The sequence below is a fragment of the Choloepus didactylus genome, chromosome 8 (assembly GCF_015220235.1).
Source record: "Choloepus didactylus isolate mChoDid1 chromosome 8, mChoDid1.pri, whole genome shotgun sequence".
NCBI lineage: Eukaryota > Metazoa > Chordata > Mammalia > Pilosa > Megalonychidae > Choloepus > Choloepus didactylus.
In genome coordinates this window covers 96034383-96054492 of record NC_051314.1, presented here as the reverse complement: position 1 = coordinate 96054492, position 20110 = coordinate 96034383, and the positions used below count along the sequence as shown (strand labels likewise).

Here is a 20110-nt window from a genome sequence, read left to right as displayed (position 1 = left end):
AACCTTACCCCCAATCCCTGGCCTCTGGTACCTGTAGTCTACTGGCTATGAAATTTGATTATTCTAGTGATTTCATATTTTTGAGATCATATTTGTCTTTTTGCATATACCTTATTTCACTCAACATGATATCGTCAAGATTCATTCATGTTGTAGCATGTATCAGAACTTCATTCCTTTTTTACTGATGAATAGTATTCCGTTGTGTGTGTATACCACTTTTTGTTTATATCCATTCATCTGTTGATGAACACTTGGGTTGCTTCCACTTTTTGGCTGCTGTGAATAGTGCTGCTATAAACATTGATCTACAAATGTATGTTCAAGTCCTTGCTTTCAATTTTGGGGGGTATATACCAAGAAGTGGGAGTGCCCATGTTTTTTAATAGTATGCTTTTCTCTCAAGTGTTGTGTGGGAAATGTTTGTAGTCAATTACTGGATGGAAAAAATTTTCTTCACATCAGTTGAACCATTGCCAAGTAACGGTGCCACACCAGGATTTTGGGGACATCAGCCAACCCCTTTCCATTTGGTCTCTGAATTTTACCTCCTTTTGATTATATAGTATTTCAAGGCAAGCTGGGAAAAAAGAGATTGAATTGTGGATGACTATTATGTTCATAGAACTTTGTGAAGATCAATTGTGATAATTTCATTTCTAAATCCACCAACTATTTATTAAGAGTCCACTATAGGCCAGACATGTATCAGTGAACAGAAAGGGACAGATGTAAGTACAGTACTTTGCTTAACATATTGCTCTTCAGTGAATGTATGACTGAGTTCAATTACTATGTGTACAGTGTCCCAACAAATACACTAGTAATATGTGGCTCTAATCTGAACTTTGTGAAATATTATTCATTTGACACTCCAAGAACTTCAGGGAAAGCATCAGAGAAATGATTTGCACTCTGTTACAAACTAATGTAAAGCAATTTCATCAATAAATTCCCTTTACCATTTTCAGAAATCCGTACCCTTATTCTCAGAAAAAGTTTCTGAATTCAGGCATTATAGCAATTTCTCTTTCTTTCTTTAAATTATTTATTTTGTTTACACCTCAAATTTTTAATTTTAATACACTGAAATATTCCACTCAGTAATTGACTTGGGATGATGATATATATTAAGTAATGAATTTCTCAGTTTTGATCAAGAATGTGAATATATTTCAATGTGGTTTTTAGACATGAGAAATGTAATGTGTTCGTTCTGAATATGGAATGTATTGTCATCATTGTACGTGTCTACTTTCATTTATTTTAGGTATATTGTTCTTACTGTGAAGTTAACATCAGGAAGTATAACTTAATCTTATAGATAATAAATTTATAAAAGTTCATTTACCTTTATTATATTAATGTTATAGTTCCAAAGAATAAAATTTACACCATCAACAGGGTATGTCTTGTGTTATTTTTACTGTTAGTGGTGATATATTTGTTTTGATCGATACACACCTTTTCCTCCTTGGTACCAACTGTAAGGAAATTGGCAAGGATTAGATGCCAATTTACTGATTTTTTAAATTAATTATTATATTCAATATGCATACTTCAATATGAGGATGGATTCCTTTCTGGTTTCAAAGAAAACTAGTGATGGCATTTTCTAAAATGTCTGTCCTGGGAGCTGTCTTTTAACTGAGAAACTTCGTTAGTATTGTAAGCCACAGATGTCACTTTACCACTTAAAGGACTTTTTAAATTCATTTTTAAAAACAGACTTAAGAAATTATAATGAAAAGTAAAATATCTTGTATACCATCATCATGGCATTTACTACTTTCTGTTGTATATATTTGTTTCCTGGTTCATATGATCCTCTTTGGGACAAAGAGCTATTTAAAGCTCAAAAGTTGTGTCTCATTTATTTTTTCATCTCTCCTGCCCAGCACAATGATATCAGTTTAGTGGATGAATTAATAGTATTGGTATTATTTGTTAAGCATCTGTGAAAACCTATTTTAACATTGTGGTAGTTTCTTCAGTAATTCTTCAGTAATAATTCAGTAATAATTCCTAACAGTCTTTCATGTGTAATTTGATGCTTTCAGAGCATTTATGGAATACCTTTGAGTTGGCAATTATTTTCTACATTTCATATAAGTTGAAACATTTCTTTTAATATTACTTATGCCTGTAACAAATATGAAGTTATTACCCAAAATGAATGTAAGATCATGCCCAGGAATTTGCACACCAATCAATATAAATTACCCATGACATTTAGAATTATAAAAAATATTTATTTGTACTATTTTGGGGAAGCAGAATGAAACATTTGACTAATTTTTCTCATATATGGACTGATTTGTGACTGTCTCTGATTCATGCATTCAGCAAGAATTCATGAAATCTCACTATGCTAGAATTTGTATTAGGCCACAGTGATGCCAATTGCATTTTATAGGTCAAAGATTTTCATATGTTCCCTGATAATAATGGCATTTTAAAATTTATCTCCTTCCTTAAAAAGAGGCATCATGTAAACATTCGGGGAAAACCATAATGATTGGTAATATTATCACTTCTTATAGTTTATATTTAAAGGGAATGTGGCAACACATTAAATTTTGTAAATCTTCCTTAGATTAACTGCAAGGGGAATATTTTGTATTCCAAGGTGTGCTTAATTTGCTAATTGGGAAATTCCTTGATCCATTACTTAAATTTTCATTTCAGGCCCTCCAGGCCCTCCAGGTGGTCTCAGAATAGAAGACATTAGAGCCACTTCTGTGGCACTTACTTGGAGCCGCGGTTCAGACAATCATAGTCCTATATCTAAATACAATATCCAGACCAAGACTATCCTTTCAGATGACTGGAAAGATGCAAAGACAGGTGAGTCTTACTTGTCTGATTAATCTGTACATATTTTCAAAATGAATTCTTTTCTCAAAAACAGAAGCCTGGAATTTTTTAGAGTTTCAGCATTTATTCTGAAATGCTTTCTTTCTTGAAACCTTTTTTTCTGTCTTCTGGTACTTTGGATGCTTTACTTTCTAAGGATTATCTCACCAGGTTAGAATTTCTTCAAAAGCAGATTTTTAAAGATTTTTTTTATATCTCAATCTATTTCTCTTATAATAAATAGGAGAGCATGCCAATAAACAAATAATAAAATATATAGTAAGTATATAGTAAATCACCTGGTAATTAATGCTAAAGATAAAAATAGAAGAGGGATGGGGTAGGAATTGTGTTTTAAATAGAGTGCTCAGAGAACGCCTCATTGGGAAGCTGGCATGTCAGCAAAGACTAGAAGGATGTGAGGGAGCAAGGCAGCGAGTGCCAAGACTGTAAAAGAGACTGAGCCTGAATTTGACCTAAGAACGGTGCCAGGCTAGTGTGGAGATGAGGTCAGAGAGGGTAGAGAATTGTGTTTGGCCCGTAAACATTTAGACTCGGGCTTTCCTCTAAAAGAAAGGCTGTTGCAGGGTTTGGAGCTGAGGTCTGATGTGATCTGATTCTGTTTTAAAAGTATGACACTGGCTTCTGGGGTGACCAGGGCGAGTGAGAAATCATTGCAGTCTTCCAGACAAAAGATGATGTTAGTGGGCAAGAAATAATAACTGAATGAAGAGAAAGTAGATCTGTTTGAAGGTAATAAAATAAAGCAAATATTCCTGGTAAAAGCAAATTGAAAGAAAAGTCTTTTAATGGACATAAGTTGTACTGCATATTACATTTTCATTTGTAAATCTCAAACAACCAAACTCTTAAAAAATATTATCTTGTACCATGATTTACTATAAATTCAAAGTATGAGTATTTGTGATAAAATAGATTTTTTTGAAAGGAACTGATTTATTTTAGGAACCAATTACTTTTTATGTGTACTATTTATTTTATAAATGATGTTAATACATGCAAAAATGTTTTTATTTCAATACTCAATCACTGTTTTAACAGCTAGTCAAAGGAGAGAGATATGAGTGTTAAGGCAAATTAATCCTTATTAGCCATACCCAAAACTGCAAAATTTGCTCATGTTCCTCATGTCTCATGCATTCAGAATTCATTACTTGTGTTGTTGATTAAGCTATTATATTAAATTTAAAAATTAAAGTGAAATAACATCCATTTTAAGTTTCCTCACCACATTTTTCATACTCTATTGGTAACTAATAAGGCTTCCAGAAATGCTAAGATTTGTGTAAAAAAACTATAGTCTAATAAAAATATCAAATTGATGCCATCTGTTTTGAAAACAATCTTCCGTGCCTCCTATATTTTATTAATATTTTTCTTAATGAGTTCCTGTAATATCTTTGTACACATTGTCATACTATTTACTCTATCAATTTTATAAAACAATGGGCAATTGCCAGTTAGTGCTTTGGAGGCTTTTTGCCAAGTAAGATGAGAGTGCAATATTTAAAAACTAAGATTCTCTGTAGCTTATTGGCTATATCTGTTTTTCCAATTATCTTAGTTCAATCATGTTAGACATCAAAATTCTGTAGTCAAGATGACAAGAAAAGTTTCAGCCTTTCAAAATGTAAATATTTCCTGTCCTTTATTAAAGTAATTAATCAGTGCATAAAAACAAAATCTGGAGTTCTAGGTGATACCGTTTAAAATTGAAGCACTAAATTTGAGGTACATGGTATCCCAAAATGTAGATCTTTTCTGCCTAATAACGAAGCCTTAATTCCTTTTTATATGCTAATGCTGATGCAAATTCATATTAGTTAGGGGTTGATAGACTTTTAGTTAGGGCGGCAAATGGCTTTAGAGAAAGCAATATATTCATACTAGCTTCACAATGAAAGGAATCATAATGTCTGCTTTTGTAGCAAAATGGGAAGAGCCATGTACTTGAAGCCTTATTTAATTCAGGCTCTATCATTTTCTACTTGTACACTTGGGGCATGGACTTAGCATCCCTGAACCATGTGTAAAATAGGGAAAATAATACCTGCCTCACAGGGCCATTGTTAGAGTTAACTGAAAAATGTTGTCAACGTGCTTAACACAGACCTGGCAAATGGTGGCTGCTTAATAAATATGGAGTGAACAAAACCAGCACCCACTACTGCTACTATGCATATTTCATTTTCTATTACAGAAAATCTTGGCTCAATCTCTTTCAGAGCTTTGCTCCTTTAAAAGATTTATTAAGACTTTTGATATAAATGCCATGAAATAATAATTTTACGAATTTTGGAGTTTTCAGTGATGTTTCTTTTGATTAAAAAAATAATTTGGATTAGAATTTCCAGAGAAGAACCTTTTTCTTTTGATAATTTTGAAAGGGGAGTATAATGAAAGGGGAAATTTCAGTAGCTATATTATTTTTGGAAGTATAAAGTCCAAAAATTAGGCAAAGGTTAAATTGAATTTGATGAGGCAGAATGTTCTTGCAAAGGGTGCTGAATATCTTTGCTATTTTAGAATATGTGGTAGCTTGAGAATAATGTTCTTTGATATAATCTTCAGTAAAAAAAAAAAGTATGATATAACCCCATTTCTACTATGATCTGACATGTGTTTTTTTTACCTGTACCTTAATATAGTTATATAATGTTTAAATATGTATTTAAAATGAAATTTGTATCTTCATTAAAATTTAGAAGTTAAGAAACCAATAATCATTTCTGGGTGATAGGAATGCACATATATTTTATTTATTTATAGTTTTCTATATTTAACATATTTTCTACAGCAAGTATATCTATACTTAAATTTTGAAAAATCAATTCTAAAGAAAAGCAAAACAAAATATAAAAGGCAGAAAACAAATATGTGCATCATAATTCCAAATCATAGAAGTTACTATTATTGAGTTTCAGTTTTAAATCTGTGCTTCCTGACTCCCAGCGAGAAAAAGGAGACATAGTCATTTACATAACTCTCTCATCTTCAGAATAAAGAAAGGAGTCCATATACTGGAAGCAAAAATTTCTCTAGCACAGAATTCTAAATAAAACATCTGCATGAGACTGCAAGTAAAAGATACTGGAATATATAAAGGGACCATTTTTTACTTTAGTCTTTACTATAGGTAAAATTTGTATACAGTGAAATGCACAGAGCTTAGGTACACAGTTTGACAAGTTTGATAAATGCATACTCTCATGAATGCAAACACATATCAAGATACAGAACATTTCCATTACCACAGAAAGTTCCCTCTTGCTCCTTCCAGTCAATACCTTCCATCACCACGCTTCCCAGAAGCAATCATTGGTTAACCAATGTTATGATTTTATCACCAAAGATTAGACTGGCCTGTCTGGAACTGAAAATAAATAGAATCAGGCATTATATACTCTGTGTGTCTGCTTCTTTCACTTAGCATAATGTTTTTGAGATTCATCCATGTTGAAGCATATATCAGTATTTTGCTCCTCTTTATTCCTGAGTAATAGTTCATTGTACAAATATACCACATTTTGTTTATAGAATTCACCATTAATAGATATTTGACTTATTTCTAGTTTGGTATTATTGTGAATATAGTTGATATGATCATTTTTGTACAAAGATTTTTGCAAACCAAATGCATTTGATTCTCTTGGGTAAATAGCTAGGAGTGGAATTTCTGGATGATAAGTAGATGTATGTTTAAAAACTTTTTGCCTTTTTTTTCTTCATTAGTGAAGTTGTGGGTTTCCATAACAAACATACATAAAATGTAGGCTATTGTTATCATCCTGCATCACTGTGCAACATTTGTTAAAATTGATGATGGCACATTTTTATAATTGCTATTAACCATAGTCCATGTTTTAACTTAGTGTTCACTGTTTGTGTAATGTACTTCCATGTATTTTTTTTACATTTTTATTCTGCTACCATAAATACATTCTAGCATTTCCTTTTCTAATCACATTCAGACATATACTTCAGTGCTATTAATCACATTCACAACGCTGTGTCACCATCACCACCATTCATCACCCAGAGTTACATCATTCCAAGTAGAAACCCTGTACATATCAAGCGCCAAATTCCCATTCCCTGTACCCACACTGTCCCCCAGGAACCTTTAGTCTAGATTCTGACACTATGAGTTTGATTATTCTAATTATTTCAAATCAATGAGATCATACAATATTTGTCCTTTGTGTCTGACTTATTTCCCTCAACCTCGTATCTAGAAGGTTCATCCGTGTTGTCACATGTATCAGGACATAATTTCTTTTTACAGCTGAATGATATTCCATTGCATGTATATATCACATTTTGTTTATCAATTTTTCGGTTGATAGCCACTTGGATTTCTTCCGTCTTTTGGCAATTGTGAATAATGCCACTGTGGACATTGGTGTGCAAATATCTGTTCAAGTCCTTGCTTTCAATTCTTTATTTTAAAAATTTGTTTATCAAATAAGAAAATATTTCCAAACAAAAGAAAGCAAAGTGATGGGAAAAACAAATATCCTGAAATAACTTCATTCTTTTCAATATACTTCTACCATACCAAAAGAAAATTAATGAACCATAGTCATATCTGAGCATTCTCATATCAAGAGCACCCTTAATATCTTTTCTGTTCTTATTAGTTTATCGTTCACCCTTCCCTAGCTATCTATCTCTAGGCCCCCTATATTCTACAATAGAAGACACTTATTTCACATTTTTCACAGCGTTCACATTAGTGGTAACATACAATATCTCTCCTTTTGTATCTGGCTTATTTCACTCAGCATTATGTCTTCAAGATTCATCCATGTTGTCATGTTTCATAACCTTGTTCCTTCTTACTGCTGCATAGTATTCCGTCATGTGTATATACCACAGTTTGTTTATCCACTCATCTGATGAAGGGCATCTAGGTTGTTTCCATCTCTTGGCAATTGTGAACAATGTCGCTATGAACATCAGTATACAAATATCTGTTCTTGTCACTGCTTTCAGATCCTCTGGGTAAATACCGAGAAGTGAAATCACTGGCTCATAGGGTAAATTGATATCTAGTTTTCTGAGGAACCACCAAACTGTATTCCAGAGTGGCTGAACTGTTATAAAATCCCACCAGCAATGAATAAGAGTTTCAATTTCTCCACATCCTCTCCATCATTTGCAATTTCCTGTTTATTTAATGGCAGCCATTCTTATTGGTGTAAGATGATACCTCATTGTGGACTTGATTTGCATCTCCCTAATAGCTAGAGAAGATGAACATTTTTCATGTGTTTTTTATCCATTTATATTTACTCTTCAGAGAAATGCCTTTTCATATCTTTTGCCCATTTTATAATTGGGCTGTTTGTGCTATTGTCATTGAGTTGTAAGATTTTTTTATATATACAAGATATCAGACTCTTATCAGATACATGGTTTCCAAATATTTTCTCCCTTTGAGTGGCTGCCTCTTTACCTTTTTGACAAATTCCTTTGAAGATCTTCTTATATTGAGATCTCTGATCCATGTTGAGTTAATTTTTGTATAGGGTGTGAGGTAGGGGTCTTCTTTCATTTTTTGGATATAGATATCCAGTTCTCCCAGCCCCATTTGTTGAAGAAGCTGTTATGTCCCAGTTCAATGGATTTGGGGGCCTTATCAAAAATCAGTTGGCCATAGATCTGGGGGTCTATTTCTGAATTCTTAATTCAATTCCATTGATCAATATGTCTCTTTGTGCCAATACTATGCTGTTTTGACTACTGTAGCTTTATAGTAGGCTTCAAAGTCAGGCAGTGTAAGTCTTCCCACTTTGTTTTTCTTTTTTTAGAATATTTTTAGCAATTCAAGGCATCTTTCTCTTCCAACTAAATTTGATGACTAGCTTTTCCAAGTCTGCAAAGTAGATTGTTGGAATTTTGTTGGGAATTACACTGAATCTGTAGATCAGTTTGGGTAGGATTGTCATCTTAATGACGTTTAGCCTTCCTATCCATGAATACAGAATCTCTCTCCATCTCTTTTGGTCCCCTTTTATTTCTTTTAGTAGAGTTATGTAATTTTCTGTGTAGAGGTCTTCTACATCCTTGGCTAAGTTTATTCCTAAGTACTTAATTTTTTTAGTTGCTATTGAGAATGGAATCTTTTCTTGAGTGTATCTTCAGTTATGTCATTTCTATTGTATAGGAACATTACTGACTTATGTGCATTAATCTTATATTCCACCACTTTGCTGAATTTGTTTATTAGGTCAAGTAGGTGTATCATTGATTTTTCAGGGTTTTCCAAGTATAAGATAATATCATCTGCAAATAATGAGTTTTGCTTCTTCCTTTCCAATTTGGTTCCTTTTATTTCTTTGTCTTGCCAAATTGCTCTGGCTAGAATTTCTAGCTTTCAATTCTTTGAGATATATACCTACTAGAGGGATTGCCAGGTCATATGGTAGTTCCATAATTAAGCTTTCTGAAGAACTGCCAAACTTTCTTCCACAGCTGCTACACTATTATACATTGCCACCAGCAATGAATGAGTGCTACTGTTTCTCCGCATCCTCTCCAACACTTGCAGTGTTCCATGTTTTAATTCTAATGGGTGTGAAATGGTATCTCATTGTGGTTTTGATTTGCATTTCCTTGATGACTAATGATGTTGAGCATCTTTTCATGTGCTTTCTGGCCTTGTATATTTTCTTTGGATAAATGTCTGTTCAAGTCTTTTGCCCTTTTTTTTTTTAATTTGGGTTGTTTGTCTTTTTTTGCTAAGTTGAAGGATTTCTTTATATCTTCTGGATAATATCAGATATGTGGTTCCCAAATATTTTCTCCCATTGTGTAGGTTGTGGTTTTACTTTCATGATAATGTCCTTTGAGGCCCAAAAGTTTTTAAATTTTGGTGAGATCCCATTTGTATATATTTTTTCCTGTTGTTGCTTGTGCTTTGGGTGTAAAGTCTAAGAAACCATTTTGTACACAAGGTCCTGAAAATGCCTCCCTATGTTTTCTTCTAGGACTTTAATAGTTTTGGCTTTTATATTTATATCTTTGATCCATTTTGAGTTGATTTTTGTATAAGGTGTGAGGTTGGGGTCCTTCTTCCTATTTTACAAATGGAGATCAAATTTTCCCAACATCATTTGTTGAAAAGTCTATTCTTTCCCAATTGAATGGTCTTTGTTCCCTTGTCAAAAAAAAATAGTCTGCCATAAATTGCTTTTTGAGCTCTCAATTCAATTCCACTGGTCTATATATCTGTCCTTGTGTGAGTACCATGCTCTTTTGATTACTGTGGCTTTGTGATAAGTTTTTTTTTTTTAATTCAATTTTACTGAGATTGTTCACACACCATACAATCATCCAAAATACACAATCAATTGCTCACAGTACCATCACACAGCTGTGCATCCATTTTTCCAGAAAAGAAATGAAAACAAAAAAGAAAGCTTGAATACTTCCATACCCCTAACCACTCCCCCCCCTCCATTATTTACTCATAGTATTGGTATAGTACATTTGCTACTGTTGATGAAAGAATGGTAAAATATTACTAACTGTAGTATAGAGTTTACAATAGGTATATTTTTCCTTACATACCCTATTATTAACTTCTAGTTATAGTGTCATACATTTGTTCTAGTTCATGAAAGAGATTTCTCATATTTGTACAGTTAATCACAGACATTGTCCATCACAAGAGTCACTGTTTTATACATTCCCGTCTTTTAACCTCCAACTTTCCTTCTGGTTACATATGTGATTCTAACCTTCCCCTTTCCACCAGATTCACACACAATTCAGCACTGTTAGTTTTCTCACAATAACATGCTACTATCACCTCTGTCCATTTCCAAACACTTAAGTTCAACCTAGTTAAACATTCTGTTCATAATAAGCAACTGCTCCCCATTCTTTAGGCTCTTTCTATATCTTGGTAACTTATATTTCCTGTCTATGAATTTACATATTATAATTAGTTCATATCAGTGAAACCATACAATATTTGTCCTTTTGTGTCTAACTTATTTCACTCAATATAGTGTCCTCAACATTTCTTTATCAACCCATTTTTTTGTTTGTTTGTTTAAGATGGTTTGTTCACCCACCATACATTATGTCCTAAGTAAACAATAGATGGTTCCCTGTATAATCATACATTTATGCATTCAACACCATCACCCCTATCTATTTAAGGACATCTCCATTTCTTCCACAAAGAAGGAGGAAGAGTCAAAGAAGGTACAGAAACAAAAGAAAAAGAAAAAGAAAGAAAAAAATTACAGCTAAAAAGCAACAAAAGGAAAGATGGAATTAAACTAAAGTACAATAAAAGAGTCAGACAACATCACCAATGCCAAGAGTCCCATACCCCTTCCTTATATCACCCTCTTATAGGCATTTAGCTTTGATATATTGCCTTTGTTACATTAAAGGAAGAATAATACAATGTTTCTGTTAATATAGTCTCTAGTTGGCATTGATTGAATTTTTTTCCTACTACCACCCCATTTTTAACACTTTGCAAGGTTGACATTCATTTGTTCTCCCTCATGTAAAAACATTTGTACATTTTATCACAATTGTTGAGCACTCTAGGTTTCACTGAGTTATACAGTCCCAGTCTTAATCATTCCTCTTTCCTTATGGTGTCCCACATGCACCTAACCTTCCTCTTTCAACCATACTCACAGTCATCTTTGTTCAGTGTACTTACATTGCTGTGCTATCATCACCCAAACTTATGTTCAAAACCACTCAACTCCTGTCTTTTCCTATCTGTAGTGCTCCTATTAGTATTTTCTGTAGAGCAGGTATCTTGTTCACAAACTCTCTCATTGTTTGTCAGAGAATATTTTAAACTTTCCCTCATATTTGAAGGAAGTTTTGCCAGATATAGGATTCTTGATTGGTGGTTTTTCTCTTTCAGTATGTTAAATATATCACCCCGCTTCCTTCTTGCCTCCATGGTTTCTACTGAGAAATCTGCATGTAGTCTATCAAGCTTCCTTTGTATGTGATGGATCACTTTTCTCTTGCTGCTTTCAGAATTGTCTCTTTGTCTTTGACATTTGATAATCTGATTTTTAAGTATCTTGGCATAGGTCTATTCATATCTATTCTGTTTGGGGTACACTGCACTTCTTGGATCTGTAATTCTATGTCTTTCATAAGAGATGGGAAATTTTCATTGATTATTTCCTCTATAAAATCATGAAATCATGTGCTTCATGTTGTCATTAATTCCCTGAGATGTTGCTCATATTTTTCCATTCTTTTCTTTATCTGTTGTTTGGTGTATAGGATTCCAGGTATCTTGTTCTCCAGTTCCTGAATGTTTTCTTCTGCCTCTTGAATTCTGCTGTTGTATGTCTCCATTGTGTTTTTCATCTCTTGTGCTGTGCCTTTCATTTCCATAGATTCTGACAATAGTTTTTTCAGACTTTTGATTTCTACCTTATGTTCACCCAGTGTTTTCTGTATATCCTTCATCTCTTTTTCCATATCTTCCCTGAACTCACTGGTTTGGTTTTGATTTGATTTAGCATATTTCTTTGAAAATCTTTAATTGATTGTTTCATTAGAGTGAAACAATATCTCAACTGTATCTTAATTGAGGTGTAAGTTTGTTCCTTTGGTCTATAACTTCATTTTTCCTAATGTAATTTGTAGTTTTCTGTTGTCTAGTTATCTGGTTTCCTTGGTTACCCCAATCAGATTTTCCCAGACCAGACTGAGGTCAGGTCTCAGAGTGGGGCTATATTCAGTCAGGTTTCCCTGAGGGTGTGTCTTAGAAGGTTGACAGACTTTCCTGTAAGGCCTCTAGCCACTTGTGCTTTTCCTAACTTCCCCAGCAGGTGGCGCCTGTCAGCCTGTCACTCCTAACTGGTGTAAAGAAGGGAGGCCCCTTTTATTCTTAGCTTAGGTTGTTTCTGTTTTGACTGTTTTCCCCCATGTCCTGAGGTCTGAGTTCTGAGGGGAAGGCAGTCCCTTGAGCTAGGCCCCACCTCCTTCTTCCTATGGAAGATATGCCTCCGAGAGAATTATCCTCTGCATTTGAATTACTTCTTTGTCCCTCTGACTCTGGTAACTCCACCCCTGTCTGGGTCAGAGTGCTGCGAACTGAAAATGGCTGAGGCTCTCTCCACTGAGACACTCAGGTTGAGAGAGATAAGAAGAGAAAGAAAGCCCCTTTTCTGAGCCAGTCCATGGCCCCCAAGTTTTACCCATCAGTCAGAGACAGCATCTGGTCTTCTGGGCTCCCTTTCCCAGGGCATAGGTGTTTTCTGGCTCCCTAAGGTCAGTCTCTAAAAGCCTCTGTATTTTTCCTTTTTTTATTTAAATTAATTTAATTTTTTCTGTCAGCCCCACCTCCTCTCCACTGGGAGTGACCTTGGGGTACTTTGTTGCTTGTTAGAAGTTTGTCTGTTTGTAGCTCGTATTCAGCAGTCCACATTTCTTAACTAAAACCCCAGTTGGACCTGGGCTGAGCTATATTCGCTTGCTCCGGAAATGCTGCTTTCTCCTACAGTGAGGTCCTGCAGCTCAGCCTGCTGTGGAGGTAGGAGACGCTCAGCACGGGTTCACAATTTTTATTTACAGATTTTATGCTGCATTTTCAGCCATTCCACACAATCCGGGTTGGTGTACGATGTGTGGACAGTCACGTTTGTTCTTTTTCCAGATTATTTACTAGTTGTCCTGGTTGTTTATTAGTTGCTCCAGGGGACTAACTAAATTCCACACCTCTCTATGCCACCGTCTTAGCTCTTCCTCTGTAATAAGTTTTAATATGGGGAATGTGACTCCTCCAATTTTATTCTTCTTTTTCAAGAGGGCTTTAGCTACTTAGGGTCCCTTACCCTTCCATATAAATTTTTTCCATTTCTGCAAACAAAGTTGTTGGAATTTTAATTGAGGTTGCATTGAAAATATAAATTCCTTTGGGTAGAATTGACGTCTTAACGATATTTAGTCTTCCTAACCATGAACATCATTGTCCTTCTATTTAAGTCTTCTTTGATTTCTTTTAGAAATGTTTTGTAGTTTTCTGTGTACACATCCTTTACATCCCTGGTTAAATTAATTCCTAGGTATTTGATTTGTTTAATTGCTACTCTGAATAGAATTTTTTCTTGATTTTTTTCTTCTGAGTGTTCATTGCTTGTGTATAGAAACACTAATGATTTGAGGTGTTGATCTTGTACCCAGCCACTTCGTTGAATTCGTTTATTAGCCCCAGGAGCTTTGTTTTGGATTTTTCAGCATTTTCTGTACATAGCATCATGTCATCTGCAAATAAGGCAAGTTTTACTTCTTCCTTTCAAATTTCGATGCCTTTATTTCTTTTTATTGCCTGATTGCTCTGGCAAGAACTTCCAACACAATGTTGAATAACAGTCATGACTGAGGGCATCCTTCCCTTGTTTCTGATCTTTAAAGGGAAAGCTTTCAGTCTTTCACTGTTAAGTAGGATGTTAGCTGTGGAATTTTCATATATGCCCTTTGTCATGTTGAGAAAGTTTCCTTCTATTACTAGTGTTCTATCAAGAGGAGGTGCTTAATGTTGTTAAATTCCTTTTTTGCATCAATTGAGAGGAGCATGTGGTTTTACTCCTGTATTGTGTTAATGCGATGTATTACACTAATTGATTTTCTTATGCTGAGCCAACTTTGCATACCATGGATAAATGCCACTCAGTCATGGTATATAATTCTTTTAATATGCTGTTGGATTCAGTTGGCTAGTATTTTGTAGAGGATTTTTGCATCTATATTCATGAAAGGTATTGGTCTGTAGTTTTCTTTTCCTGTGATATCTTTGCCTGACTTTGATATGTCGGTGATGGTGGCCTCGTAGAATGAATCAGGGAATGTTTCCTCCTTTTCAATTCCTTGGAAGAGTTTCAACAAAATTTTATTTAAGTCCTCCTGCAATGTTTGTTAAAATTCCCCTGTGAAGCTATCTGGCCCTGGGCTTTTCTTTGTTGGGAGGTTTTTGATTACTGATTCAATCTCTTTACTAGTTATTGGTTTGTTGAGATCTTCTGTTTCTTCTTGAGTCGATGTATGTAGTTTGTGTAGTTTCTAAGAGTTTGTCCAGTTCATCCAAGTTATCTAATGTATTGGCATACAGATGTACATAATATCCTCTTTAAGTCCTTTTTATTTCAGCGATGTTCTTAGTAAATGTCCCCCTTTTCATTTCTGATTTTCATTTTTTTGTATCCTCTCTCTTTTTTCTTTGTATCAGATCAATTTTATTGATCTTTTCAGAGAACCAACTTTGGGTTCTGTTGATTTTCTTTATTGTTTTGTTGTCAATTTCATTTATCTCCTCTCTAATCTTTATTATTTCCTTCCTTCTGCTCACTTTGGATTTAGTTTTCTCTTCTTTTTCTAGTTTTTCCAGTTTTGAGGTTAAGTCTGTGATTTGAAGTCTTCTTTTTTAATGTGAGCATTTAGAGCTATAATTTCTTCTCAGCATTGCCTTTGCTGCATCCCGTAAGTTTTGGTATGTTGTATTTTCTTTTTCATGCACCACAAGATAGTTCCTAATTTCTCTTGTAATATCCTCTTTAAGCCATTGGTTCAGAGTATGTTGTTTAATTTCCACATAGTTGTGAATTTTCCACTTCTCCCTCTGTTATTGATTTCTAGCTTTATTCCATTGTGGTTAGAGAATATACATTGTATGACTTCAATTATTTCTTAACTTACTGAGACTTGTTTTGTGACCTAACATATGGTTTATCCTGGACAATGATCCATGTGCACTTAAGAAGAATGTGTATTCTGTTTTTGTTGGGTGAAGTTTTCCATATGTGTCTGTTAGGTCTAGTTAGTTTATAGATCATTCAGGTTTTTATTTCCTCATTGATCTTCTCACTAGATGTTCTATCTATTGTTGAGAGTGGTGTATTCAAGTCTTCTACTATTAATGTAGAACTGTCAGTTTCTTCCTTCAAATCTGTCAGTATTTGTTCATGGATTTTGGAGCGCTGCTGTTAAGGTGCATACATATTTACATTGTTACATCTTCTTGTTGAATTTCCCCCTTTATCAGTATATAATTACTATCTTTGTCCTTGATATTAGTATCTCAGTATACTAGTATAGCTGACACTAACATAGCTACCCCTACTCTCTTTTGGTTATTACTTGCATGGTGTATATTTTTTCCATCCTTTCACTTTCAACCAACTTGTATTTTTAAATTTAAGGTGAATTTCTTACAGACAGCATATAGTTGGATGATGCTTTTTATCCATTCTGCCAGTCTCTGCCTTTTGACTGGAAAGCTTAAACCATTTACATTTAGGGTCACTACTGATAATGCAGGAATTTCTTCTGTTGTTTTACTATTTAGCCTTTGTATGTCTTACACCTTTTGTGTCCCTCAATTCTTTCATTAATGCCTACTTTTATATTTATTTGTTATTTTGTGTGTGTGTTGTACCATATTGGGTGCCTTCTCTTTTCTATCTGATTTATTTTTCATCTATTTTCTTTGTGGTTAACATGAAGTTAAAGTTTAACATCCTAAATATATATCAATCATATTTCATTTGATAACAACTTAATTTCAGTAGCAAACATATATACTTCTCCTATTCTCCCCAGCACCCCCCATGTGTTTTTTTTTTTTTTTGTATTTGTTACCACTTACATCTTTGTACATTGTATGTCCAAAACCATAGATTTATCATTACTTTTTATGCACTTACACTTTAGCATCTGTAAGAAGTAAGACGTGGAGTTACATGCCAAACAAACTGCAATAATACTGGCATTAATAATTTCCAAAATGGTTGCTTTTACTGCAGGTCTTTATTTCTTTATGCCACTTTGAACCACTGTCTAGTGTCCTTTCCTTTCCATCTGAAGAATTCACTTTAGCATTTCTTGTAGGGCAGATCTAGTGGTGATGATCTCCCTCACCTTTTGTTTTGAAAGAAAGTCTTGCTGGATATAAATTTCTTGTTTGGCAGTTGTTTTCCTTCAGCACTTTATGAATTTCAACCAACTGCCTTCTTGCCTCCCAGGTTTCTGATGGGAAATCAGTATGCAATCTAATTTGGGTTCCCTCGTATATAACATGTCAGTTTTCTCTTGTTGCTTTTAGAACTCTTTCTTGTCCTTTGCATTACACAGTGTGATTAGTATATACTGGGGTGTGTTTTTCTTCATGTTTATCCCGTTTGGTGTTCTCTGAGCTTTTTGGATGCTCATATTTGTGTCTTTTGTGGAGGTTGGGAAGTTCTCTGTCATTATTTCTTTGAATATTCTTTCTGTCCCTTTCTCTCTTTCTTCACCTTCTGGGACTACCACAATGCTTAAAGTGATATCCTGGTGTCCCAGAGATAGCTTAGGCTGTTTTTGCTTTTTATAATTCTTTTTTCTTTCTGCTCCTCAGCCTGACTCATTTCACGTGTCTTATTTTTGAGTTCACAGTTTCTTTCTTCTCCCTGCTCCAATCTACATTTCAAACTCTTCTGGGAATTTTTCATTTCAATTATTGTGGTCTTCAACTCCAATAGTTCTGTTTGATTCCTTTTTAAAATTTCTGTCTCTTTACTAAAATTCTCATATTGCTCATACATTGTTTTCCTGATATCCCTTAATCCTTTCTCCTATACCTTGGGTATAGGAGAGCCCAGTATACCATCAAAATCTCCGTGAGCATTTTTAAGATCATTTTTTAAAAGACTTTGTTCGGTATGTCCAAATTCTGGTGACTCTCATTGGTGTTTTCTGGATTTTTATCCTCTTCCTTTGGATGGGTCATTATTTCCTGTTTCTTTGTTTGTATTGTATTCTTTTGTTGCACATGATACATTTGAATATTTTAAAATGTTAACTTCGGGATTTATTCCAAGATGTCTGTTTCTTTCTTTTGTAACCAGCTGGTGATAAGACAGAGATTTTCTTGAGCTTCAGCCCCTGTCAGGAAGGTCTGTGCAAGGTTTTCCCTATCTTTCTAAACCTCTGTCTTGTCCTGGGATTTTGTTGTTAGTGTTTTAGAGTTCTCCTGTTTACAGGAGTTTGGTTGTCCCCTCTGTTTCCTAGGAGATAGACCTCCCTCTCCCAGGCATTTGAATCCAGTAAGCCTTTGCCCCAGATTGTCCACCCCTGTGGTTTCTTAATACTTCTTTCATTGTCTCAAGCTGCTTTTGCTTGGAGGGCAAATTCTGGGAGGAGCAAGGACTCTCCCAAGTCAGTTTTTCCCAGTCCAAACAGGGCCAGGGATGCACAGAGGGCACCCAACTTCAAATTGCCCTGGCCAGGGATCAGGAAAGGCAGCAGGAGTTTCTTTCATGGCTCCCCAAAGCTGAGCTTTCTTGGCCTGCCCAGCAAATCCAACCCTTCAATTAGATTTCCCCCATAGTCCTGAGTAAACATAGCATTGTTAAGTCTCCTCTGCTATGTCCTTTGGAGCTGGTTTAAACAATTGCTGCCAATGACTTTGTCCAGGATGGGTTGAAATAATGGTTGCCTTCAGAGCTGAGCCCCCAGCAATCTGAAGTCTTTAATCAAAAGCCATGAACAGTGATTGACTGTGTTCACCTCTGGTCTTGGGAAAAAAGATATTTGTGTCCTTTTCTGTGACCAGTGAGCTAGCCAGGGACTGGGCCCCATGGCACCCTGCCTCGAGGGTGGGGGGCGAGGGGGTAGGCACTGTCAGCCCCTGTGCAGAGAGAACAATTTATAGTTCTTTGCCATAATTTATCAGCCTCTTCCTCCCACTCTTCCCTGGATGCTGTACAGTGTTCTTCTGGCCTCCAGAGTTTCAAAATAGTTGTTTCAAGCAGTTCCTGCCTGTTTAATAGTTGTTGTAGTGAAAGGACTGAGTCCTGGAACTCCCTACTCCACCATCTTCCTGCAGTCCTCTCTCCTATTTTTTAAATATCAGCTTTGCATAATATCTGCCATTGTCTCCAGTATCACAAAATAAAAATGAGGAATTATAAAAGTGATAAATTGACCAACTACTACTCTCTGCTTTTATGTTTATTTTATATAGATCCTCCAATTATTGAAGGGAATATGGAGGCAGCAAAAGCAGTGGATTTAATCCCATGGATGGAATATGAATTTCGTGTGGTAGCTACTAATACCTTGGGTATAGGAGAGCCCAGTATACCATCAAACAAAATTAAAACAGATGGTGCTGGTAAGTATAAGAAACTTTTTAAATTTTAAATGATTTATAAATACAGTGTAATTTACGTATATAGTTGAATGTATTAAGAAGTAGTGATTTATTTATTTATAAATAATTATTTATAAATTTATTTATAAATTTATTCATTTATTTCATACATGTGTATGTATCCAGTATCAAGGCAGTGAAAAATTTTAAATGATTTATAAATACAGTGTAATTTATGTATATAGTTGAATGTATTTAGTAGTGATTTATTTATTTATGAATAATTATTTATAAATTTATTTATTTATTTCATACATGTGTATGTATTCTGTATCAAGGCAGTGAAAAATAAAAAGAGAAATAGGAAATTTGAGAATATTTTTACATAGTTAATGTAGAGAGAGAGAAGAATATAAACCACTGCATATTCCACTAGACACCATTTAAATGACATTGTTATCATTTCATTTATAACTGAGGGCAGGTGGATGGGATTTTGGGCAGGGAGGGAAGGATGAGAGACGAGAGGGGGACTTCTCAGATTTATGTCACTTGAGGAGCCATAGCATCTCAAAGAAATAGCTTTGATGTGTTCTCTTGAAGTGTCACTCTAAATATGCTCTTCTATCCAACCCAATCTTGGCCTTTCTTCCAATTTACATTCAAATTTTAATCCTAAATGCCAACGCCATTTACATAGCCTTTAGTGCAATAAGGACCTCCCCTTTTTTCCCTCTTCCTCTGCGTTTACTAGCCAAAAGTATTTTTTGGATGCTAATGTTGACTCCTCTTTTTATTATCATTCCCTGTCTATCAAAAAAAGTTTTTGTAGCCTCTCTGTATTAGTTTATTATGACTACTTCTTTCCAAATTTCAATGCTTTTTTGAGGGAAAAGTTTTTAAACGGATGACATACTGTTATTAAAATTCTTCTGTAATCTCTCAATATCACTTACTGACATTTCTGCGTACCTTGATTCCTTGGCCTAACTTCTTTCTAGAATTATGGTTTCTAATAACTTTAGTTTTCAAAGGCAAGTAATTTACAGTGACTGCCATCTATAAACTGTCTCTTGAAGCTTCATGTAATTTATCATATAATTT

The 20110-nt window shown here is 34.6% G+C and overlaps 1 protein-coding gene across 3 annotated transcripts in view; it reads left to right on the top strand.

The window, feature by feature from the left end:
• The window catches only part of CNTN1 (contactin 1), a 391770-nt gene that overhangs the window by 295713 nt on the left and 75947 nt on the right, over positions 1-20110 (top strand). For all 3 annotated transcript variants that reach the window (XM_037847170.1, XM_037847168.1, XM_037847169.1), the window contains 2 exons: positions 2689-2847; positions 18878-19027. In XM_037847170.1, the coding sequence (XP_037703098.1) occupies positions 2689-2847; positions 18878-19027 (309 nt within the window). The remainder of the gene's footprint in view (positions 1-2688; positions 2848-18877; positions 19028-20110) is intronic.